General features: G+C 61.2%; 2 protein-coding genes across 3 annotated transcripts; both read right to left on the reverse strand.

Moving 5' to 3' along the window:
- Nucleotides 1–263: 263 nt before the first annotated feature.
- HSPB1 (heat shock protein family B (small) member 1) lies at nucleotides 264–2,187 on the reverse strand. Its single transcript, XM_069873754.1, has 3 exons — nucleotides 1,762–2,187; nucleotides 921–984; nucleotides 264–576 (listed from the first exon to the last, which is right to left on the reverse strand). Exons 1-3 carry the CDS (start codon nucleotides 2,105–2,107, stop codon nucleotides 417–419), a joined length of 570 nt encoding a protein of 189 aa, XP_069729855.1. The 5' UTR covers nucleotides 2,108–2,187; the 3' UTR covers nucleotides 264–416.
- A 3,166-nt stretch (nucleotides 2,188–5,353) lies between these two features.
- On the reverse strand, nucleotides 5,354–23,089 carry SRRM3 (serine/arginine repetitive matrix 3). Of its 2 annotated transcripts, none has more exons than XM_069874056.1 (14): nucleotides 22,838–23,089; nucleotides 20,305–20,406; nucleotides 17,378–17,512; nucleotides 17,143–17,223; nucleotides 16,754–16,783; nucleotides 16,286–16,354; nucleotides 15,980–16,015; nucleotides 15,222–15,272; nucleotides 15,024–15,128; nucleotides 14,212–14,383; nucleotides 8,574–8,902; nucleotides 7,841–8,068; nucleotides 7,507–7,644; nucleotides 5,354–5,593 (listed from the first exon to the last, which is right to left on the reverse strand). In XM_069874056.1, exons 1-14 carry the CDS (start codon nucleotides 23,059–23,061, stop codon nucleotides 5,377–5,379), a joined length of 1,917 nt encoding a protein of 638 aa, XP_069730157.1. In that variant the 5' UTR covers nucleotides 23,062–23,089; the 3' UTR covers nucleotides 5,354–5,376. The 2 variants fall into 2 exon arrangements, with proteins under 2 accessions (XP_069730157.1, XP_069730156.1); XM_069874055.1 differs by lacking the exon at nucleotides 5,354–5,593 and adding an exon at nucleotides 5,724–6,176.
- Nucleotides 23,090–23,772: the final 683 nt, after the last annotated feature.

The raw sequence follows: 23,772 nt of genomic DNA on the forward strand, positions 1-23,772 counted from the left end.
CGGGATGTGGGATATCCAGGATAAGGAAACTCAGGGTGTGAAGTCTTGGGATGTTAAACCCAGGATGCGATGTGGAGCCCCGGGACCCGGAGCCCTGGGGTGCTGAGCCCTGGCTGTTGAGCATCCCGCCCCCACAGCCCCATCCCGGAGCTGGGTCCAGCCCTGCCGGAGCAGGGAGCCAGTGCTCGGGCTGCGGTTTCCACCCAGCACAGCGGCACCGGTGCCGCAGCTCCCAGCGCACAGACACAGCGCGGGGGAACGAGTTTCTTTCACCACTTTTTATTCCGGCTGTTTCTGCCTGTTCATTTATTGAAGGCACTCGGTGAGTGGGTGAGTACAAAATAAACAATAAAAAGGGGCTGCGAGTGGGGCGAGGACGAGGGGTGGTGGCGGCTTCTCCTCCTCCTCGCTGCTGCCTACTTCTTGGCCGGCTCCTTGGCTTGGCTCTCGACGGTGACGGGGATGGTGATCTCGGCAGACTGGATGGCCGGCTTGGGCAGCGGCGCCTCCACCGTCAGCATCCCGTCCGGGGACAGCGAGGAGCGCACGGCCGTGGCCTCGACGCCGGGAGGGAGGCTGCGGGGGGAGAGGGGGGTCAGGGCTGGGCACCCATCCCGGCACCCTGAGCCCCTGCAGGTGCCGAGACCACAGGGAGAGGCTCAGCCCTGCTGGGTGCGATTCGACTCAGTGATCTCAGAGGTCTTTTCCAACCAAGAGATTTTACGAGTCTGAAATTGCCACCATCCCCACTCCCAGTCTGGGTGATGGGCACCCCCAGTTTGGCCAGTGGCATCCCCAGTTTGGCCAGTGGCCTCTCCAGTTTGGCCAGTGGGTGCTGGAGGGGATGGCTGTGTGGGAAAGGTCCCAAAGACACCAAAGGTGCTGCCAGGATCCCATCTCTGCCCCTCCCTGGTACTCACGTGTATTTTCGGGTGAAGCACCGGGAGATGAAGCCGTGCTCATCCTGCTTCTCCTCGTGTTTGCCTGGAATGAAAATAAACCCAGGGATGGATGGGAGTGGCCGCTGGGTGGGCAGGGGGCTGGGAAGGGCTCTGTGCCCTCGCCCATCGCAGCCAGATCCCAGCATCGCCCCACGCCAGGGAGGAGCCAACCCTGCCTGCCCTGGTTTTCTTTGCCTTAAAGCAGCCAGGAGCAAATGGGAGGACGAGGGGCCCTTCTGGGAGCACACCCCAAATCCAGGGGGAGCAAAGCGTGATGCCAGGAGCCAGTGGTGGCTGAGGGGACACCTGCTGTCCCACCGCCCTCCTTCTGGCTCCCCAGCACCCGAATCCCACCCACGGGACCTGCCTGTGGGACCCCCTTGCCGGACAGTGCCCGCCCCGAGCCGCGGCGCCCGGGCGTCATCACAGCTGCCCTGGGTGGGCTGCAAGGGGCTGGGGGGACGCTGGGCTCATGACAGCCCACTGTCACCCCCCAGACCCCTCTGCTCTTTGCAGCTGGGGGTCCCTCCCCACATCCCAGCTGGACCAGCAGCAAGGGGTCAATATATGGGTCTGGGGGGTGGTACCTGCACCCTGTGCAATATGTGCAGCGTGAATATACCCCGAAACTGAGCTCGGACTGCTGGACCTTCCTCTTTGCCTTGAATTTCCCCTTTCCTTTCCCTCTCCTCCCCCCATCTCCTCCCTCTGCCCTCCCTTCCTTTGTCTCCCATCACCTACTCTGCTCTGTTTTACCGTCCCCCCTATTGTCCCCCCAGCAAGCGCCGGGGGACCCCGCAGCCCCCTCCCCAGCACCCACCTGTTATCTCCACGACGTTGTCCTTGGTTTTGACCACCAGCTCCTCGGGTGCGAAGTGGTTGACATCCAAGGTGACCTTCCAGCTGTCGGCGGTCTGGCGGATCTCGGAGATGCCGCTGCTGAGCTGGCGGCTCAGCGCCTGCCCGTACGGCACCAACGCGCTTTCCCGGGGCAGCAGGCGGAAATATCCCGGCCAGGCGCTGCCGCTGGGCCACTTGTACCAATCCTCGGGGATGTGCGGCATCCCGAAGGACTGGTCGAAGAGGCGGCTGCCATGGTACCAGTCGCGGAAGGGGTCCCAGCTGGGGCTGCGCAGGAAGGTGAAGGGGACGCGGCGCTCGGCCATGGTGCAGGGGCTGCTCTGGGGTGGCCGGCGGCGCTTATGAAGGGCCCCGGTGGTTATTTTTAGCCGGGCGGCTCAGCTGGCTATTAATGGAAATCGCGGCAGGGCCCAGGGAAGGGACGAGAAACTTTGCTGGGGCGGCCGCGCAGCCGCACGGGGACGGGGCTGGCAGCACCCTGGGCCCCCCTCCAGGGCCACGTCCCAACGCTGCGGGAGGTTTGGCTCGTTGGGGGTGATGGATGGTCCTTGGAGCTGCTCCCAGCCGCATCGCTTCCCGTAAAACCATCCCGAGGATGCGCAGCACGCAGAGGGGCTGGGGCTGGGCCAGCGCCTCGCAGGGAGGATGAGTCAGTGTGGGAGCCACAGCGTCACCCGCCGCCCAGAACCTTCTGGAGCCCCCGGGGCTGGTGGGGGCCAGCGGGACCAGTAAGGGCTGATGGGGGCCAGCGGGACCAGCACGGGCTGGTGGGGGCCACAGAACCCATGGGGTGGGGGCTGTAGGTGGGGGAACGCTCTCTGGTCGGAGCAGGGTGGCCCCTTCCCTTTGCCCTCACGCCCAATCCTGTCTCTGTGGTGACACCCAGGAAAGGGTCCCCATCTGGGGCCAAACCCTGGGCTCCCGATCGCAGGGAAGAGCTGTTTCCCCAGCCTCGTGAGCCCGGCAGTGGGTGCCAGCAGCCCCCCAGCCATGCCAACCCCCTTCCCGCGGCGCAGAGCCCAGCGCTGCCTCTGGATCCACGCAGGGAAAGGGCTGAAGGTGATGGAGCCGTGGGGGACCATCGCTGGGGCGCTGCAGGGGCTGCGGAGGTGAGGGGATGGGGGGATGCAGGAAATGGAGGCGAGGAGAGCTGCAGGGGAAGGAGAAAGATAGAGGGTTGCAGGCAGGGAGGGATGCAGGGAGGGTTGGGAGGGGTGCGGAGAAGGCTGCTGGAAATGATGCAAGGAGAGATGCAGGGAGGGATGGAGGAAAGATGGGAAGAGAGAGAGAGATGGGTGCTGGGAGAGATGGGAGGGCTGGGGGCGTTGCAGGCAAATGGGAGGGATGCAGAGAAGGATGCAGGCAGCCGGGAGGGCTGCAGGGAGTGGGGAAGGATGCAAGGGGAGAGCTCCGCTCCGGCAGCGGGGCCTCCGCAGAGGGTTTCCCGCACCCTGCAGCAGGATGCTCTGGGGAAGCACAAGAGCGGTGCCCAGAGCTGCTCTGCACGCAGCCAGAGGCTGATGCACCAGCGGGGAGAGAGCAAGGGGGCTGGAAACAGAGGGCAGGGGAAGAGGAGGATGAGCAATGGGCTCACAAGAGCTGGGCAAGATTAAGCCTGCACAGAGGGAGGTTAACCCTGCGGCGCTGCCCGCCGAGAACAAACAGCCCCGTGCCCGGCAGAGTAATTTACAATATATACTGTATATTTTATTATAATTGAACCAGCTCACTGACTCTACAGCTGTACTCACAACCCAGAAAAAGAGAGCGCACGCGCGAGAGGAAAATACTGAAGTATTTCTACAGAGTATTTGTTCCAGTTGGCTCCCTCCGCGGCAGGAGACAGAGGCTGTAAAAGAGGAAGACTGGACATTTTCCCTGATGTGCTGGCTTGTCCGCGCCGGCGCCGCAGCCGGGCTCAGGCTCTCAGAGCTGCACTGGCAGAACAGCCCCTCGCCGGTGGCTTGAGCTGGGCTGTTCTCAGGGGACCCTTCTAACCCCCAGCAGGGTGTTGGTGCTCCCGCTGTCCGAGGGGACACAGGGGCTGCCCTGACAGCGGCTGGAGGGCTGAGGTGGTTTCCAGAGCACTTTGCTCAAAGGTTTGTAGGGATCTGGGGGCACGTGTGCCCTTCACCTCCCCAGGCTTTGGGGTCTGGGATCCTTCGTCTCCTCCTCCTGCCACGGACACGTCCACAGCTGCCGCCCTGCGCGGGGCTGGAACCATGGAGCAGCTCACCTCCTCTTACCTGCTCACCCCATCGCTAAAGGCCCCGCTTGCCAGCGGCGATCAGCGGCTCTGCCGGCAGCCCAGGGGTTGCTGGGGTCTCCAAGACCTGGGGAACCCTCAGCCTGGCTCCTCGACGTCCGCGCTTGGGAGACGACGCCGTGTCCACTCACGCCTCTGCCCTCCTGGGACCTCCGGGTCATCAGGCCACCAGCTAACGAGGCCGTCGCATCACCAGCCGAGCCGGAGTCCAAAGGATCCCCCGCTCCCAGCCGGCTGGAACCCAGCGCCTGCTGGGGCTGCCAGAGCCTGGCTTGGGGCGCGGGGCAGCGGGTTAATCCCGCGCGGGAGGCTCAGCCCCACGGTCCTGCTCCAGCCGGCCGGAAAACGCAGAGCCCACGGGGATTAAACGCCAACAGCCCTGCCGGGCGTCCTCGGTGCCCGGGGGGAATTGGTTTTGGAAAATCAGCAAAGTCCTGCAGAAGGGGGCTGCCGGCCGTGCCGGGGACCCTCCTGCGTCTCTTTCCGTGATCAAGGTTAAAAAGCTGCCGCTCGGGCCCAACACGGGGGCGGCAAACCCGAAGGTTGGGAACAGCTTGTGGAGGGCAGAGGACGGCGGATCCCGGGGTGGAGAACGCCCAGCCCAGCCCTCGGTCTCGCAGATCCCTCATCCTGGGGTCGGTCCCCCCAAACCTGGGTGGGATGGATGGGGACCGGGGCCGGGACGAGCAGCATTAAACCCACAGGGGTGCCCGTCACCCCACACCTCCCTGCTCGGGAAGAGGTTTGTGGGACGTTGCTGGGTGCTGGGCTTTGTTCTTCCGTGGCTCGGCGTGTGCTTGGGTCTGGGGGGTCCCCAGAATGGTCGGCGATGCCCCCACCCCTGGGAGACCGTGGGGACACAGTGACACCTCTGCCAGGGGAACTGGGGCTCCCCTCAGCCTGGCAGCCCCCTCAGCCACGCTGAGGAAGGAGCAGCCCCTCCACAACGATACGTGTGTGCTAAAAAACTCAAGCCGACCCCAGAAAGCACAGGGGGCTCCTGGAGGGACCCCAGCCCCAAGGTCTCTGCTGAGCTATTTGTTCCCTCGCTCTGTGCTCGCCCACCCCCTCCCACCCCGCCCTAGCGCTCACAGAAATAAAAAGTGATCCCCCCCACCCCATCCTGAGCCCCAAAACTCCACAGGGAGGGGATTCGCCCCCCCAGGGTGACACGAGGACCCCCTCGACTCCACGGGCCCCGCGTTCCCTGCCACCAGGCCCATCCCTGGCACCCCCGGCCCTTCTCCGCTGCCCAGTGGTCCCCGTCGTCCCCGGGGCGCAGGGGGGGCCCCGTTGGGGTGCGGGGGCTCAGAAGCCGGCGCTCTCGGAGCTGCTGCGGCTGTTGTAGCTGGGGCTGCGGCTGGGGCTGCGGGAGCGGCTGTGGGGGCTGCGAGTCCGGCTGCGGCTGCGGCTGCTGCTGTAGCTGTCGTAGCTGCGGCTGCGGCTGCGGCTGTAGGAGTAGGTGCTCAGCGAGCTGGAGGACGAGGGGCTGGGGCGGTAGTAGGGAATGGGACGCTTGCGAGCGCTGCAAATGGAAAAGGGAAACTGAGTCAAGACCCCGGCGGCAGCTCGGGGAGGGGGCCTGGCACCAGCTCACCGGCTGAGCATCCCCAAAGGGTGGCCAAGCACCCCCACGCTCGGACCCGCTGCCCGGTGTCAGGATGCGGCCACCCAGCATCATCCCTCTTCCACCCCCTTCCTCCTCCCCAGCCCTCCCGGGGTGTTAGTCCTGGATTAGCCAGCGGCGAGAGCAGAAAGTGAGCAGGTTAATGTGGCTTTTGTGTTTCCCAGACACCAAAGATTGAAAGCTGCTGAAAAAGAGAAGTTTGGGATTAGCAGGAGGCGAACCGCAGGCCGCTGGCGCCTGAGGATGAGGAGGGACGTGGGGAGCAGGGGTGCGTGGGGATGGGGTGACACGGGGGGCAGCGACGACTGGAGCCGATGCAGAAGGATCGGAGTTAGTGGGACCGAAGAGAGACAGTCCGGCCCTGGGTGCCGAACCATCCTGGGGTGTGAGGAGACAGAGGGGTCCGGGAGGAAGAGGAGGAGGAGGAAGGAGGGAGGTTACCCTGGGAGCCAGGCTGGCGGCGATGCTCTCCGAGAGGGACCTTGGGATGAAATGGAAAAGGAGAGGTTGGCATCACTGAGGCAGGACCACGCGGTGATGGACCCGGGTGGGGGGTGACGGGGACAAGGCAGGAGGCAAGGAAAGGCCCTGGGGCTTCTCACTTGGCTGTGGGGCAGGTGAGCAGGGCTGGGGTGCTCCTCCGGCTGCCCCCTCCCCGCAGCCTCCTCCAGGCCTTGCAGAAACAGCTTCACTCGAGCACAGCTGGATGCGCGTCCCCATCCATCGTGGGGATGGGGACAGGGTGGGGGTCAGCTCCCACAGGGACCATGGCTGCGACCCCCAGCCGGGCCTGGCCACCTCCCTGGGGTCACCCTGCTGAACCCCTCACTGCGAGCAGGAGGGATGAACACCAGCTGGAATCCTGCCCCTGCGCTCAGAGCAGCCTCCCCAGCCCCTGTCCTCTCTAGGCACCCACGGGCAGGGGCTGCCAGGAGCAATAACCCATGGGCTGAGCAGCATTTCTCCTGTCCCCATTCCTTACAACTTCAGTCCAGCTCAAGCAAAACAAAACCCCTCCCCATTTCTGAAAATCCAGCCACTCTGCCCCACCGATCTCCTCCCCGAGAGCAGGAGAGACAAATAGGTCAGGAACGCAGTAATCGCAGCTTGCCACCGGCGCTGCCGCCAGCGCTGCCGCCAGCGCTGCATGCTAACGAGGTGCTATATATGCACACGGTGTTCCGTCTGGCACTAAATGCTGCCTGCCCTACAGCCTGGCAGCCTCAGTCAATAGGATCTCAAGGAGGAGAACTGGCTTTTGGAGGGCAGGGGAAACACACGCTCGTGGCCACGTGGCTGCTGGAATGTGCACAGCGGATTAAAAACAATTCCTGGTTTTATGCCTCAAAATGGGAAGAGATCAGAAGGTTGTAATCTTGGAGGCAGGCTGGTAATCCGTGTGTCTGGGCCAGCTGATTCTCCCAGCTGGTCATCCTCGAGGTTATCTATCCTCCTGCAGAGCTGCTCACCCATTTGGCCGTCCATTCATTCATCCACCCATCCCTCTGTCCATCCATCCTCCCACCCCTGTGTCCATCTGTCCATCTATCCATCCACATATCCATCCATTTATCTGTCCATCTGTCCACCCTTCCACTCATTCATGCAGCCATCCATCCACCCATCCCTCTGTCCATCCATCTATCTATCCACCTATCCATCCACACATCCATCCTTCTGTCCATCCATCCATCCATCTGCCCACCTCCGCCCCCGCACACACAGCCCTGCTTTGGGGCTGGCTGCTGGCAGAGCTCAGCCTGGGCCATGCCAGAGGCGCAGAAGAGGCTTCACCGCACGCCAGGACCCACCTCGTGATCCTCCTGGGCTCCATGAAGCTGGGGGAGTCGCGTCTCCTCTTCCTGATAGGGGAGTAGCTCCTGGAGCGGCGCCGTGCGCGGGCAGGATCGGGGTCACCATGGCGTGTTCGAGGCTCGCTGTCCTTCTCCCTGTGACCCGAGGAGGAGGAGCAGGGTCAGGGGTGAGGGCTGGGGTCCCGGGTGGGACGCAGGGACGCCCCATGCAGCCCCCATGGCGTTCTGGTGCCACCGGGGCCAGCAGCACCCCGGGAGCACCCAGGCTGCGGGAGCCGTCTGACCCATGGCCACACCGCGCCCCCCACACCAAGGTGCCCCCGGTGCTCACCTGCTGGCAGGTTTTTTCGGCGAGGGCGAGCGCGAGCGGCTGCGCCCCATTCTCTTCTCCCGGGAGCGGGAACGGGACTTGGAGAGGGAGACGCTGGAGCTCCAGGAGCTGCTGCGCTGGCCCGGGCTGGGCGAGGGGCTCTTCCTCCGCTCCGAGGCGTGCCGGGAGTGCTTGGCTGATGACTCCGAGCTGCTGTTGGGCCGACCCCGGTGGTGCCTCTCCTTCACCCTGCAAAGGCAGAGCCCAGCAGCCCCTCGCACCTCGCCGGCTGGTGGGGCAGGCATCGCTGGCTCCCGTGGGAGAGCAGCGGGTGCACCTACAGGACCGCAGGGTTTGGCTGGGCTGCATCCCTGGTTATAAAGCATGGGGTGCTCACCCGCTTGGGAACCTGTCCCGTGAGATGCTGTGGTCCCACACAGACACCACCCTTCATGCTGGGATAGTCCCTCATGGAGCTCGCCATTCCTGCAGTGCACCAGCATCAACACACTGCAGGTCTTCCTCGTCCTCTCTCTGTGCGTGGCTTTGTCTCTGTCCCTGTCCCCATTCCCATTCCTTCTCCACCTCCACTTCACTCCTGTTCTTGTCCTCATCCCCGTCCCCATCCTCATCTCCATCCCTTGGGTATCTTGGCCTCCTGAGCTCTGTTTGGATGCAATCATGGTGCCCACACGCTGCTGAACCCCAAACGTCAGAGCCCAGCTCCCACATCCCACCCCGGGGACCCCCTTACTTCTTGCTGTGGGCACCGTGGCTCCTGTCGGGGCCGAGTGGCGGGTGGTGGGGCTGGGAGCCCACCGAGCCCTCTGAGTCGCTGCTGTAGGCGGCAGGGCTGAGCGTGGGTGGCGGGGGCTCGCGGGGGGCCGGGGGCCGCCCCTTGCTCTGGCCGCGGTGTCGGGGCGGCGGCGAGGCGCTGCGGGAGCGATGCCGGTGACCGTGCTTGGGCCGCTCCGGCGAGGGCGACCGGGGGCTGCGGGCACCGTGTCGGGGCCCCCGGGCACGGGGGGACGACGGCTCCGTCCTGCCATGAGCCCGCGGAGAGGGGGACGCCGAGGCCGGCCTCTGGCAAGGGGGGGAGAGAGAGAGAAGGAGGGGAAGGCGGAGGTTGGGGAAGAAGAGAAGAAAGAAGGAGAAATGGGATTTTACCGGGGGGCACCGGGCCGGGGGCGCGGTTCACAACGTCAACGCACATCGCATAAGGCAGGCTACACAGACGCTACCCTGCACCTTCCTCTTGCCCTCAACAACGTGGGTCATGCAAACCTCCGCATGCAGAACGCCAAAGAAAGTATAAACAAAACAAAAAGAACCCAAAGGAAGGGGTGGGATGGGAGCGAAAAAAAATATCCAAGAACCCCCCCCAAGTCGTCGGGGAGGGAAAGAAATGACCCCCCCCGAAACACCTGGAGCGGGGATAAAGCAAACCCTGGTGCCCACCTGCCCCGACAAAGGAGGGGAAGGAAAAGGGGGAAAAACCCAAACAAAGGGGGGAAATGAGGGGGGAAAAGAAAAGATGAGAGGAGGGAGGGTGGGGATGGGGGAGAGTAAATCAGAGTGAGCCAGGGGAAGGGGTTGAACCAAAGAGGGCGGGAGGTGAGGGGTCTGCTCACACAGAGGCATGCACAGAGAGAGAGAGATGTTCGGGTGTTGTTGTTATCGATTGTACGGCTTTCGGCTTCAACCAAATCAAGAAACGAGGAGGACGGCACAGAGCGACAATGGAGGGCAAGGCGGGGAGGTGGGGGTCCAGGGGTGAGGAGGCAAAAAGAAACCAAAAAGAAAGTAGAAAAAACATCCAAATCAAATAAAACTAAAAAATAAAATAAATCAAAGCAATCAAAGCAAAACTTCACAAATGTCCTCATTACTGAGATAACGAATGGCTCTGCTCTCTTCCTGGGACAGGCATTGAGCTGTTAGCTGTGACTCTGCAGGGAACTGCTAAGTCCTCCTCAGCACTCAACACAGATTTTGCTTTCTGCTTCCTTTTTTTTTTCCATTATATGCTTTTTTTTTTTTTTTTTTAAGTCCCTCTTGGTTAACATCCACTTACCAAAAAAGTGGCATTTCCTCCTTTAGTAGGTAAGGTATGAAGAGAAGGGAAAAGCGGGGCAATATAAGTGCATCATTAGATTCACAAAAATGCAAGAGAGAAAGAAAGAGCAAGAGCAGGAGGAGAGACAGAGACAGAGCCAGAGAGAGGAGAAATAAAACAAACCAAGTCACTGCTTCTACGGGGACACCCTGCGCCACCGCTGCGGCCACCGCCCCGTGCCAGGCTCTCGCTGCTCTGGCACCCAGCGGCTCCCAAACATCCAAGCTCCTCCGAGCCCCAGCCACTGCCAGGGCTTTTCCCCACCTTTGCTAACACCACTAGACCAAAAAGATGAGTGGAAATAGCTCCTGCACCGCCAGCCCCGACCGAGCTGGCAAACCCCCGCTCGGGGGCATTTTGGGGTCTCCTCGCCCCAGCCGGTGCCGGGGCCCTGAGCATCCCGGGAGGAGCAAATCCTGCACAGGGCAGTGCTGAGCCCGGCCGAGGGGGTCTCACAGGGTTCAGGGGACTGAGGTGCTCCAGGGTTGTCACCACGCTTGAGGCAGAGCTGGGGGCTGGTGACCCCAACTCCCCACCTGCCCCCTGCCCCAAACACACCTGGTCAGGTAATCCTAGAGGACAATTCTTTCTGCCCACCCTGCCACATCCTGAATTCCACTTTTCTCCCCCAAAAGAGAAGCGGGTGAGGTGCTGTGGTAGGAGCCTGGGGACCACCACGAAGATGCTACAAAAGGGACATTGAGGAAACCACATCTCTGAGCATCCCGAGGCAGGAGGGATCACAGAGTTCCCTCTGCATCCCACCGGCAGCATCACCTCCCTGTCCCTACGGATAAGCTGACTGCCCCCAGCCGCACACCAGCACACTGGAGGCAAAATGCAGGGATCAGGGGCCTTTTTATTAGCCATCTACTGGTGCGGCAGTCGCTCCAGAGAGGGGGAAGCTGGCGGCGATGGGCAGCCCTGCTGGGGGACACAGACCCCTCCAAGGGGACGCAGCGGCCCTGGGTGGAGGGGGTTGAGCTGAGCCCATGCCCAGCCCCACGCCCAGGCAGAGGAAAATAAAAGAGGAGAAGATGAAGAAGAAGAAGAGGAGGAAGAAGAAGAAAGAGAGGGGATTCCTCTTTCCCAGGGCGGCATTTTGGCCACACGGTGGCATGTGGGGTTCCCACCCAATCCCTGGGGCAGGGGGGTCTCCTCCCAGGCGTGCAGCGAGGCAGTGCAGGTAGAAGCATCCCAAATAAATCCACACTGGAAAAGGCCTGGACTAAAGGGACAGCACAGGCCAGTGGCTGGTGGGCTTGGAATGGACAGAGCTGGGATGCTGCCCCCTGCCCCTTGGGACCACGATGCCTCCCCACACAGAGGAAGGTTCCAACCTTTCCCTGTTGCAGCCCCACTGGTTTCTTTCCCTGGACTGGGGTTTTTATCCATGGTCCAAGGTTTCTGTCCCTCCAGCCTGAACCCCCTGTGCCCAGGATCTGCCGCCGCTCCCACCCACGGGCCCTCCTGACGCACCCATCGCTCGCTAACTCCGCTCGCCTTCGTTACCCTAACGGGGGGAACTGAAAGGAGCAGCCGTGCTCAGCCCCTGGGTGGAAACGAACACAAAGTCAGAGGGCTGAAAGACACAGAAATGCATTCTACCGACGGCACGAGGAGACGGGGAGAGAAAAGGGGGGGAGAAAGAAAAAAGTAGTACGTGGACAGGGCCAAAAAAAAGTAGAAATAAAGAACTTAAGAGAAGAGCATGGCTTTGCAGCTACCCGGGAAACCATACAGAGAAAAAAATATAGAGCCACCAAAAAGAGACATAATGAAAGAGAGACAGAGGAGAGTGAGAAAGAAAAAGAAAGAAAGAGAAAAGAACATTAAATCAAGCTACGGTGCTTTTCAACAGGCTCATCTGCAGAAGTGAACGTGCAGAGGTGGACGCGATACCTACCTTCGCGATTGGCAGGGACAGGAATGCGAGAATAAAAAAAAGAAAACAATAATCTCCACATTTGGAGGGCAGAATGGGAAAAAGACAAGGACTCTTTAGTACGGCGCTCCAGACCCCTCGGCTAATCCCGTTTGCTCTGCTTAGATCAATTTCTTAAATGATTTGTAAAATTGGTCTCATTAGTGGTTTTTTTCTTTAATTTTTCTCTTTTACGGGCAAGGCTGCGACCGCCGGGCAGGCGGTGCTGGGAGTGCTGGCTGTGTCTGCCACCCAGCTGCATCGCGGTCACAAAAATTCACTCTATCCCATGGCAAAGTGCCGGGTACCATGCAGGGAAGCGATGGATGGAGGCGGGACACGGCGAGGGCGGCTGGGCTGTGTCGGCCCAAAGAAAACCGGAGAGAAAGAGGGGCTGGAGGGTGCCTGTGGGAGAGGAGGAGGAGGACGAGAAGCCAGGAGGAAGGCTGGGGAAGCAGGATGGATGGAGACGGGACTGGGTATTTAAAAGGGAAGGGAATGCCGTGCAGCGCTCTGGGAATTCGTTCTTCCCAGCGGCTCTGGGGTGCTGGGGGACACGGCTCACCCAGGGGACAGGCTGAGCCGGCACTTTGGGGGGCCTGGAGAGGTGGGGAGGCCGGGTACTGAGGATGCTCAGTGCCCACCTCACCGGGATGCAGGATGCAGGCACCTGAGCACAGGATGATGGCGAGGAGTGGATAACCCTGCACCCAGTGGCCTCATCCTGCAGCCTCAGGGGACACCCAGCCCCACGGCAGCGGGACCGGAGGCAGTGGGGCAGCAGCCAATCCAGGGGGGCAAAGTGCAACCAGCTCCGCAGCTACAGAGCAAACCTGCTGCCTTTGCAGTGTGGAGCCGCTCGGTTCTCTTCCCTTTTAAATGCCTCGTTCAAATTATAGGAAATGGAAATACAATGTTCAGCAGTCATAAATATTTAGAATACACATCTGCTTTTTTGGGTTCTGTTTTCCTTCTCCACATTAACACACACAAAAGCAAAAAATTCTAGAACAACACAACAAAGGTGGGTGGGAAGAGTGGTAAATATTGTTTGCATTTCTGTACATCACAAGGGGGAAGAAAAGAAATCATGAGAAAAGAAACTAAAACAAGGATGGGTGGAGGTAAAAAAGCACGTTTCATTGCCCTTCCCTCCCCCTCGTCCCTGCTTCTGCTGAGCAAGAAATGGAAGTGTATATTACCGTTTGGGTTTTGTCAAATGGGAGGCTAAAGAAAAACACAGATGGGATTAAAAAGAAAAAAAAAATAGAAACCAGAGAGAGAAAGAAGAGAGAGAGAGAGAGAAAGAGAGAGAAAGTTGTCGGAGAGAAGTCTCGCTGGCGCCGGGGAGCCAAGGTTGCTCGGCGGCCTGGGCACTGCTGGGTGCTGGGGGTGGGCAGGGGAGAGCGGGGCGAGCCCCACGCCCCAGACGGAGCCACCGGGAAGAAGAAAGCAGAGAGGTGCCCCGAGAGGCGGGCAGGGTGCTGGGTGCTGGGCTGGGGAGGGCAAGGAGGACGTGACTATGGGCTGGGGGCTCCCGACCCCCAGGCGCTGGAGCGTCAGTGCCGGGAGCTGCAAGCCTGGGAGCGTCCCCACTGCACCTCATCAGTGGGAATTAAGTGTTCTGGGGTAAGCAGGGATCTATGTTCCCCCAGTAGTGGGGTCCCCAAGCATGTGTCCTTCTCTCAACCCTGCCTCAGCCCCCACGGGCTCCTTGCCACTCCAGGTCTGGTTAAACTGGGGCTGGGCCCCTGGTTCTGCTGGGCGAGGCTTTACCTGACTCCAGGCAGGAGCAGCCCCCCAGGTTTCACCAGGACCCGAGGACACAGCCCCAATGTCACCCAGTACAGGGGACCTAAAACCTGAGCACCTAGCACTAAACCCCCTCCAGACCTGCCCTGGCTGCACACCAGTCCCTAGACTGGGCGCTGGAGTCCTGAGCGCTGGTGCTGACACCTTGGTGCTGGGGAGAAAGGGGGCTGGCAGGGAAATGAGAACTTTCCAGCTTTACCCATTTCTTGTCTGTCTGGGCTCAATCCAACCCCAGGGAGACGCTGAGCCTGGTGGTGACCCTGGCAGGTCACCAAGCTGTCTTCCCCAGGGTGGCATCTGCAGAGCGAGGTGGCTTTGGGGGGAGATGACCTGTTGGGTGCCCCGAGGTGACAGGCTGGCACCCAGCAGGAGGTTGATGGGTGCTGGAGGGGGCTGCAGCCTGCACCCCGCATCCCCCCCTGCGCCCCGTCTGGGCAAGGGGAGAGCCGAGCAAGTGGGGAAGGAGAAGAGAGCTGGGTGGGGGTTCCTGTGGAGGGAGGAGGGGAGGAAAGTGAAGTGATCCAAGAAAAGCCTACGTACATCCGAGGGCTCCGGCAGCGGGGCGCCGTGGCTGTGGCGGCCGTTCTGGGTGCTGCCCTTGTGCCCGTTCTGGTGCGGCGAGGCCGAGCGGCAGGGCGAGGGCGAGGACGGGCTGCGGCTGGAGCGGGCGCTGCTGCCCTTGGGGCCATCCTGCTGGTGCTTGGGGCTTAGCCTGTGGTGACGGCACCGTGAGCCACCAGCATCCCCCCCACCCCAGACCCCATCCCTACAGCCCCCAGCCCCACAGGGTTCACTCTGCACAGATCCAGCAGGGCCACTGGCCACGAGCCCCAGCTGAGATGTGAGTCACACTCTGCCAGTGCAAGAAACGGGGCAAAAACTGGTGTTTTATGCTTTCTCTAGTTCAAATTTGAAATACTGCCTGGGCACCGTCCTGCTCCCCACTATAGCATCATGGAATGGTTTGGGTGGGAAGGAACCTTTCAAGTACATCTAGTCCAACTCCTGTCGTGTGCCTGGACACCTCCCACTGGATCAGGGGCTCCAAGCCCCATCCAACCTGGCCTTGAACCCCTCCAGGGATGGGGCAGCCACCACTGCTCAGGGCAGCCTGGGCCAGGGCCTCCCCACCCTCACAGGAGAACAATTCTTCCTTCTATCTGGTCTAAATCTCCTTTTTTTTAGTTTAAAATTATTTCCCCTTGTCCTGTGGCAATAGGAATAGCTTCTGTACTGGAAGCTGCTATAAGGTCCCCCTGGAGCCTCTTCTTCTCCAACAAACCTGAACAACCCCATCCCCTCTCCGTCCCAAGGGTCCCACCGTGGGGCTGGGGGCCGAGGGCTGCCCCTACCTGCTGGGGGACTTGGAGCCGCTGTCGTCGGAGGAGATCGAGGCGCTGTGCGAGCTGCAGGAGCTGCGTCGGTGCGAGCGCCAGGCTGGGGACTCGCTGCGGGACCTGCGGAGAGGGTGTCCAGGAGCTGAGGCTGAGCAGCTGTGGAGACATGTGGGAGGCACATGCCCCACTTCCCCCACCATCCCAGCACCTCACCTCTTGCGCTCCTTGTTTTTCTCTTTCCGTTTGTTCTTGGGGCTACGGGACCTGCAGGCAGAGCCAAAAGCTGCAGAGACGGGAGCTGGGGCAGCACCCGGGGGGCTTCCCTGGCTCCCTCAGAGCCCCCAAGGCTGCAGGAGGGGCGATGGGGAAGATCTGCCGAGCTTCAAACCGTGGTGGGGGTCCCAGCTGGCTTTGCAGGAACCGTGGGGGCCACGTGGCGGCTGGTGAGGCTGAGCAGGACAGGGTGGCAGTGGGGAGGTGGGGACCAGCCTGCTCAGCACCCGCAGGACTCGGGGCTGTTGTCACCCCCTGACTTGCCCTGTGTCACCCCCTCTGCCAGCCCAGGCATCCTTTGCCTGTTTATGGCTTCTTTCACCCTAAAACAGCGGTGCTGGCAGAGAGCATCCACAGAGCAGGGCAACAGCCAAGGTTTGTCCTGGCCCGGCATCACCCCTTCTCCCCCAGGGAACATTCGGGGCCATGGGGGACCCCACAGCCCCCAGAGTGGCCCTGGGCTGGGGATGCCGTGCCTAACTGTGGGGTGACGAGGACGCTCACCAGGCGAGGGACAGAAGGGTGGATGGACAGACAGCAGGTGTTGGCAGCCCAGGCTCTCACCCACTGTGCCCGTGGGCAGAAGGGACAAAGACAGCTGGAGAGCAGGGGACAGGGGCTCCTGATGGGGAGGACTGGCAGCCAGCGCTGGTGGCAGTGGGGTGGCTCCCAGCAGCCACCAGTCTCACCAGTCTCACCTGTGTCTTCTCTTCTTCCGCGATCCCGACTCAGACCTGAGGATGAAGAGGAGGCAGGGCTGAAGGAGATGCTGAGCCGGCCGATGGGGAGCAAAAGCTGGGGAGCCCCAGGGGATGGGGACAAGGGCAGGGGGTGGCCCTGACAGCTGCTGTGGGGACCTGATGGCCCCGTGCAGAGCCACCAGCATCCATCCCTGTCCATGTCTCCATCCCACCTGAGCACTGGGGCCTGGGCAGTGCCAACCAGCCCTTCTGCCCCCATCAGCCCTTCTGTCTCCCACCAGACCCTGTCCCCAACCCTCCTACCTGTCACGTCTGTGTTTCTTTCCAGTCTTCTTCTTCTTCTCCTTGCGGATGGGTGAGGAGCTGTCACAGCTGGGGGGGGTGAAAGTGAGTGCCCTTGAGGAGGGAGCAAGGGACTCCCCAGACCCATCCTGGTGGCCCAGGGGATCCCATCCTGCTGCCCCCGGCACCCTGCTTCCCCCGGAGCACCCATGGATGCACAAACATCCCATGGAAGTTCTGCCCTTGGGGGTTTGGGGTGAGGGACGAAGAGTGGCCTTTGTCAGAAGAGCTTTACTGCCTCTGGTGCCAGGGCACCTGCATCCCGCTGTGTCCCATTGCCACCTCGTGGGCTCCACAGCTTCCAGCAGGGCAGCCAATTCCCACTGGGATTTCGGAGGGGGACAGTGGGTGGCAGAGGCCAGCCCATGCCCGCTGGCCTTGCATGCCCAGCAGGGACCACGCAGCCCACCCAGCCCAAGGGGGACTTACCTGCGCTCCGAGCCAGGTTTCCTCTTTTTGCTGCCATGGGGAGGACAGAAAATAAAGCGATATTAGGGACAGCATCCTGCCAGGGCTTGGGCCAGCAGGCAGACAGAGCCAGAAAATTCAGGGGGCCAGATCGTGCCCGGTGCTGTGGCCGGCAGCAGCCAGCTCCTTCCCAACACGGACCAGGCCAGGTGCCACCAGCGTACGTGGGTGCGCATCCCACACCGCTGCTTTGTGCGCGTTGCACCATCGGTGATGCAGCTGCGTTGCCCCTCTGGAGGGGGCACATCTGGGGCTGCGCTACCCCCAGACTGAGGGAACTCGTGTCACCAGAGCCTGGGAACAAGCTGGGCTGGGAGGAGAGAGGACAGCGCTGGGACACAGGGACTCACCGGCTACGGCGGTGACCCGATTTCTTTTTCTTTTTCTTCTTGGGTGGAGGAGAGGTGGAGCTGCTTGAGCGTCTTTTCAGCCTGCAAAGAGAAGGCAGACAGGGTCAAGGGCAGAAGGGACAGCCACTAAGATGTCTCCTGACGCCCCCGTGCCCTCCAGTGGGGACGTGGCGGGCAGGGAGATGTCACCCCGCCATGCACACCTGCTCCCCAGAACCCAGCTGTGGTTCTGTACCTGTACTCACGGTGGCCACTGTCCTCACGGTAGCACTCGGCCGAGCAGTCGCACTGCAGCAGGCAGCCCTCACCATAGTCAGGGTATTCCACCGCGTATTCCTCCCCGTCTGCCCCATGGTGGTTTTCTATCACGCTGCCAAAGGAGGAAGCTCAGGATTAATTCGGGGCTCCTCGTTCCCCATCTCCCAGCAGAGCAGCTGGGGGGAAGCTTGGGGCAGCCCCAGTGCGGCTGCAGGAGCTGAGGAACATCCCTTCCACCACAGCATCCCCAGGGGACCTTGGTCACATCACTTGGGGTCCACACGCAGCACAGCCCTCCAGAAGAGATCTTCTCAAGGTCTTCTCGAGGTCTTCTGGGGCTCCATCCCTGCTGGGCATCTCTGCCAGCCTGGCTCAGGCCACCACCTCCCCTCCGGGCACAGCCCATTTGGAGCCCCCTGTGGCATCGCCCAGGGGCTGGGGCTGAGCAGGGCATGGGGGCGAGAGGAGCTGGCAGGGGCTGCAGGAATTCGGGGATTGTGGAGCTGCCTGGGACGATCCAGGCTGTGAGGCTGGTGCCCAGCGTGCTGCCGGCTCCAGAGCTTCAGGCAGGTGATGGGTGATGTCCCCCACGCCAGCTGAGAGGGGGCAGGGGGACAAGAGGCCTAGAGCCAACAGGGTCTTCTCTCTCTCCTGAGCCACTTCATCAGAATTCATTTTTCCCGCTGCCATGGAAACCGGCAGGAGGTTGCCATTGACGACCGGGCTGTGGGCAGGGGCCTGGCAGCTGGACCGGGTAGGAGCAGGGACCCTGGAGTCCCCCAGCTCCTTGGTCTTCCTCTGCCATCTCCCCGAGGAGCAGCATCAACCCCCGGGGGCCTCTTGTCTGTCCCTGGGGGATGTGGGACATCTCACCCCAGGGGGGATGCAGCTGTCCAGGTGATCTGGAGGGAACTGTAGTGGATGGGGCTGTGCCTGGCATCGCACCAGCCCAAGTGCTGGTTTCCTAAGGGAGATTTGACCCCAGAAACCCCACGTGGGCTCCTCCGCCCTTCCCAGAGGAGTCTGAGCATTCACATCCACTTTGGAACCAGAGCAGCTGGTTCAGACTCGGTCCTGGCAGCCCAGGATCGACCTGTGCAAGCCCAGAGTGGGAACAGCCCATGCTTTGCCAAGTGCTCTCCCAGCCACCACAAAGGATGGAGCTCTTTATCTAAGGTTTATTTAACTCTCTTGTCCAGCTTCTTCAACAAGCACAGATCTTTCACACCCAGAATATCCACTGGCAGGGACTTTGGCAGCTCAGGTCCCCACTGTGTGAGGAACCACCAGCTGTGTGAGGTTGCCACCAGCCTCCTCCAGGCACCTCTGGCTTTGCCGTCCCCTGAGCCACCCTTGGCCCTGAGGCCGCTCCTTCCAGCTCAGCACTATTATTTATAGCCCTGGGCTAATCTTTAATGATTACCCTTCGTATTGCAAAAGCGAGCCCACAAAGGTGACAGCTCTGGCTGCTTGGGTAACCTTAACACCCCTTTGGCTTCTCCATGTGCTCGTTACAGCACCGGCCCTAACGAACCTGCCTGGGAAGATGCCCTGGAGATGACTCGTGCCCCCATGGGCAAAGGCCACTTGTTAACACCTCAGGCTTGATGCTCAGTGATCTGGACAGGTTGTTTTTCCTCGTGCCTTGGGGTTTCCTGCTTGAAGGAGGACCCTGGATGCCTCAGGCTGCCCCAGCGCTGCGCGTTCCATCCCTGGCTCCATCCCGGGCTCCAGCCGAGCCACATCCCTCGGTGCCCAGCGTGCAGGTGGAGCAGTGGGATGAAGGCTCTCGCTGCCGCCGCGGCTCCCCTGCCTCCCCCTTGCCCTGATTTCCTGACCCTAATGAAGCATTAATATTCAGTGAACCTGCAGCATCTATTCCTGTCCCGAGTGACCTGGTTTCCAGGCTGGTGGATGCTGCGCACCGGGCCAGCCACGCTGCCTGGGCCATTAAGCACAGCACGGATAAATCATCATCGAGCCAGGGCGGACCCTCACAACTATCCTGCACAGGGCAAGAGGAGCCCGTGGCACGTCCCCAGCACCTACCCTGAGCCCCAGGGCAGGAGCAGCCCCCAGGAACCAGGCAGCATGGGGGGCAATTGGGAGGTAGAGGCCCTGGAGAAGCTTCTTCCGTGGGATTCTTGGGGTTCCACCAGCCTGATGGGGGCACAGGCTCTGTGTCTACCTAGGTGAGAAGCAGGGTCAAGTCCTGCCTATCCAGCCTGGACCCCTTGCAACACAAATTATTACTATTATTAATGATTATTATTGCAGAACAGAAGCCAACCTGCTGGACCATCACCAGCCAAGCTGAGTTACCCCACACCGGAGACAGGAGGACTATTCTGCATCATGGAGTTAAGAGCAAGGACTTGAAACCAGTGCCTTCGCCTGGCTGGAGGCAGAATCTGTGATTTCAGCCCCCTGGAGAGCAGGAGAGGTGACCCAAAGAGGCAGGGGCAGGCAGCGGCGAGTCACAACGAGCCCATGGCTTGGTCTCTGCTGCTGGCTGGTGGGATGAGGCATCGAGACTTTCTGCACTTCAATTTCATCATTGACAACAGGCACATTGCTGTCCTTTCTGCACAGCACCTGAGGCCTCCAAAAGACCAGTGCAGGATAACCTCTAACATCTCCACATATCAGATGCTGCCTTGGAGAAGCAAACCCAGCCTCCAACCAACCAACCATAAAATCAACCACCAAATCAATCGACTATCCGTCCATCCATGCCTATATACCCTCTTTATGTCCATCCACCTATCCAAACATCCCTATATACACCCTCTCCATATCAATCCACCCATCCACCGACACCTGGAGGCCACCTGGGATGTGCCCCTCTGGAAAATGAGACAGGCAGGATGCACAGACAGGCTGACTGGGAGCTGCTTCACTCACATTTGGCGCCCGTACTGGTCCTCCCTGGTGAGCACACCTTCCTTCTCCATCAACATTTGCCGAAAGGTCCCCACTTTCTGTCGGATCTCCTCTTCGGAGTACCTGGATGGGCAAAGACATGCTCAGAGCTGTGGTGGATGGAGCGTGGGCTCCCCACGGTCCTGCTGAGGACCTCCATACCTCAGAAGCACCACACGGCCCAAGAGAGAGAAGAGATGACACAGTGACAGGCATCAGGGCCTGGAGGAGAGCAGATCCCTCTGCTTGGTCTCCTGCCACCACCCTCCACACCCTCTGCTCTCCTCTGCTTGGCAGAGGAAGGGACATCAGGAAGGGGTAAAAGAAGGTGCCAGTGCAGTGCCAGTGTCGCAGTCGGTGATGCCCGGGATCACCTGGCACCTCCATCCCACCGCGAGCCTCTCCTGCTCGTCCCCGTGCTGCGCCGGGGCCCTGGCAGCCGCGCCAGCTCTGCGCTAACGCCGAGCGCTGACTCAGGCCGCTGCAGGGTTATTAACGAGAGACACTAATCACTTTGTCCCTGGCATCCGAGAGCAGCCGCGGCAAACCACGGTGCTCCAGCCGTCCCTGCGGTGTCCCTGAGGAAGGATGGGTGACAGTCCTGGCAGGCGGTGCTGTGCTGCATCCTGTGGCTGCACAAGGGCACCCGAGCATCCCCCTCACCCCAAACCATCCAGAGGGATGCAGGAACCCACAGGGCTCGCGGCAACATCCCTGGAGACAGGGCAAAAGAAAGAGACCTCATGGGACCTCATTGATTCCCCAGGCGGCCAAGACTCCCGTGCAGGGGCACAGAGACAGCCTGGCTCGTTCCCCTCAGTCTGCACCCTGCCTGGGCCCCGAATGGCGGGCGGCACCCCCAGACGCTGCTCGGCCACCTCACGAGGACCGAGCCGGCCGCAGGGAGATGCCCACCCCAGCACACCAGCACATGACGAACGCGGCCGCCACGCTCGCAGAAGGGACGCCAGCCCAGGCAGGAGGTGACAGATGGGCCGCCGCACAGGCCGCAAGCAAAGCTGCGGGGGACAACGCGCAGGCGAGGCCTCCCTGCACCCCGCCAGCCGCGTGCCTGCGCGGAACCCGCTGCAGGGATCTGGGGGGCAGTTAACACAGAACGGGGCCGGGAAAGAAAGAAAAAACGCTGATGCTTCTTTTCTGGACAAGAAACCCAGCCTGCAGGCAGGGAATAACCGTGCAGGGCAAGGAATAATGGTGCCGGCAGCCTGGAGCGAGCAGCTGCGCAGGCAGGAGGAGCCACGCACGGTTAAGGAAACAGGGGAGTCCTTCAATCCCCAGAGCCTCCTCATATCCATCCATGCCAGGGTCCTGTCCCTGCCCGCAGGACAAGGATGCAGCCCTGGCCCAGGCAGAAAACTCGGGGTGCAACGTGCTTCCCACATACCCTCCCGGGAGAACCCCTGCGGGGAGGGCAAAGCAGGCGGGGGATTAACCAGGTTGGCCAAGATTATTACTGTAATTATATTATCATTCTGGTGTATCACCATCATCATCGTTATTAATAGCCTTAATAATAGCAAAGGCAATTACAGCAATACCAACAATTCCGATGGCAGCGTTGCGATTACCCGCTGCAGTAATGACACCGCTGGTAGCGAGATCCCGGGCAGGGCACGGGAACCCGACAGGAGGCTCCGAGCTCCCCAAGGCGCCAGGTCAGCCTTATTTATTTCCATAACGACAAATTAGGCACAATCATTATTCCAGTCTGTGTGAGACAATTTAATTCTAGGTCACGCTCGTGCTCTTAATGAAAGCCTTGGCGAAGCCTTCCCTCAATCCATTTCCCTTCTCCCCAGCTGATACCAGCCCCATCCACCCGTGTGCGCTGAAGAACCTGCCCCATCCATCAGGTTTCAGTGAGCTGTCAGGGGCACCAGGTTGCTGGGCCGGGGGGCCGGTGGGGATGGGGGTCTCCCTGTTGGCCCCCCAGCCCCTCCTGCCCGCCCAGGCAGGGATGCTCTCCAGACCCTTGGTTTTTCCCCTGGCCTTCTGCTTCCCTGGGGGAGAGCAAAGGCTGGGAAGCAGCTTGTGGTGCACAGCAGGACACGGGGGTCCCCTCACCCCAAAACTGGGGAAGCAGGGCACGCTGGAGCACTGGGACAGCTTCACTCAGGGCTAAACGCCAGCTCTCTTGCATCTCCCTAGCTCAAGAAAGCGAGAAAGACCATTTTCCATCCCAGCACCAGTGGCTGCTTCCTTCCTGCCTCCACGACTTTCTGGGAGCCCGGGTTTCCAAGCAGAGGGGCCAGAGCGAGCCTCCCATGTGTGTGTGGATGCACTCCTAGCTCTGCCTTTCTGGGAGGCATTCAGCTTCACAAACCAACCCACCAGCCCACCCTAAAGCTGTCTGATTCACTCAAAGTAGATTTACTTCCAGGTGGGGACATTAGCACATCCAGGGATGTTTTAGAGAGGACAGAAGAGGAAACAAGGTGCAAGTGGGTCAAAGGGATCCCGAGGCACAGGGTCCACCTCCAGCCCAGCCACTCACCCCTGCTCCTCCATCATCTCCTGCAGCTCCATGCATTTCAGCTCCACCCGCCGCTTGCGCTCGTGGTCCAGGATTTCCCGGTGGGCCTTCTTCACCAGGCTGGGCTCCACCATCCGCACCTCCTCCTCGCCCTTGTGCCACGTGCCCGAGGCGCCGGGCTGCGAGAAGCCATTGGAGGCTTCCTGGGACGCAGGCACATCGGCCCCGTTGTTGTAGAGAGCCATGTCGGCGTGGGCAGCCTCGCTGCCCGCAGCACCTGCCAGGGAGACAAATAGCTGGGGGTCAGTACTTACCCCAGGTTCCCTCTCCGCCTGCCACAGAGAGGGGATCCCGCCAGGACCTAAAGTTAAATTCATCTCAAAAGAGGCGCGAGCACTCAGGGTGATGGGGACAGTGACCGGGAGAGCTGGGTCTTCTCCCAGTGCCCTTTCTGCCCCTTGCCTTGGTTTTCCCATCCACAAAGCAAGGCTGGGGCCGTTCCCATCCCTGCGCCACAAGGACTGGCTCATGGAAAAGGGAGGAGGATGCTCTGCACCAGCCTTGTCCAGGGGACAGCCCGGCATGGCACAGGGCTGTGTGGCAGCAGTGGGACGGGAGGGCAGAGATCCCCTTGGGCCCCACAGGGTGTGTGCGACACGCTGTGCGAGGGGCATGGGCCAAAGAGCTCGGGGAAGGAGAGGTTCCCTCAGCTGAGCACGGCTGTGAGGGCAGGACAGACGGACCATGCGCTGGCCCGCGCCACGTCAAGCCAAGGGAGGGCTCGCCGGACCAGCAGGATGCCGAGCGGCTCACACCTTCCCGTGGCCATGCTGGGTGGGATGGAACCGGAGTGGGAAAGCAGCCCGTGAGAAGCTTTGAGGACATTTCTCGGCTGTTTGAGGTGACAAAAAGCCTCGGAGCCCTCCCTGGGGTGGCGGGGACCCAGCGCGGCAGGA

The sequence above is a fragment of the Phaenicophaeus curvirostris genome, chromosome 21 (genome assembly GCF_032191515.1).
Source record: "Phaenicophaeus curvirostris isolate KB17595 chromosome 21, BPBGC_Pcur_1.0, whole genome shotgun sequence".
Classification (NCBI taxonomy): domain Eukaryota; kingdom Metazoa; phylum Chordata; class Aves; order Cuculiformes; family Cuculidae; genus Phaenicophaeus; species Phaenicophaeus curvirostris.

Excerpts from the sequence above, each read along its gene's own strand:
- HSPB1 (XM_069873754.1), bottom strand. The coding sequence starts at position 2,107 with ATGGCCGAGCGCCGCGTCCCCTTCACCTTCCTGCGCAGCCCCAGCTGG. Across the intron at positions 985-1,761 it reads CAACGTCGTGGAGATAACAG|GCAAACACGAGGAGAAGCAG; the intron begins GTGGGTGCTGGG and ends TTTTCATTCCAG. Across the intron at positions 577-920 it reads TGCTTCACCCGAAAATACAC|CCTCCCTCCCGGCGTCGAGG; the intron begins GTGAGTACCAGG and ends CTCCCCCCGCAG.
- SRRM3 (XM_069874055.1), bottom strand. The coding sequence starts at position 23,061 with ATGGCTCTCTACAACAACGGGGCCGATGTGCCTGCGTCCCAGGAAGCC. Across the intron at positions 20,407-22,837 it reads GAGATGATGGAGGAGCAGGG|GTACTCCGAAGAGGAGATCC; the intron begins GTGAGTGGCTGG and ends TTGCCCATCCAG. Across the intron at positions 7,645-7,840 it reads CCGAAAAAACCTGCCAGCAG|GGAGAAGGACAGCGAGCCTC; the intron begins GTGAGCACCGGG and ends CTCGGGTCACAG.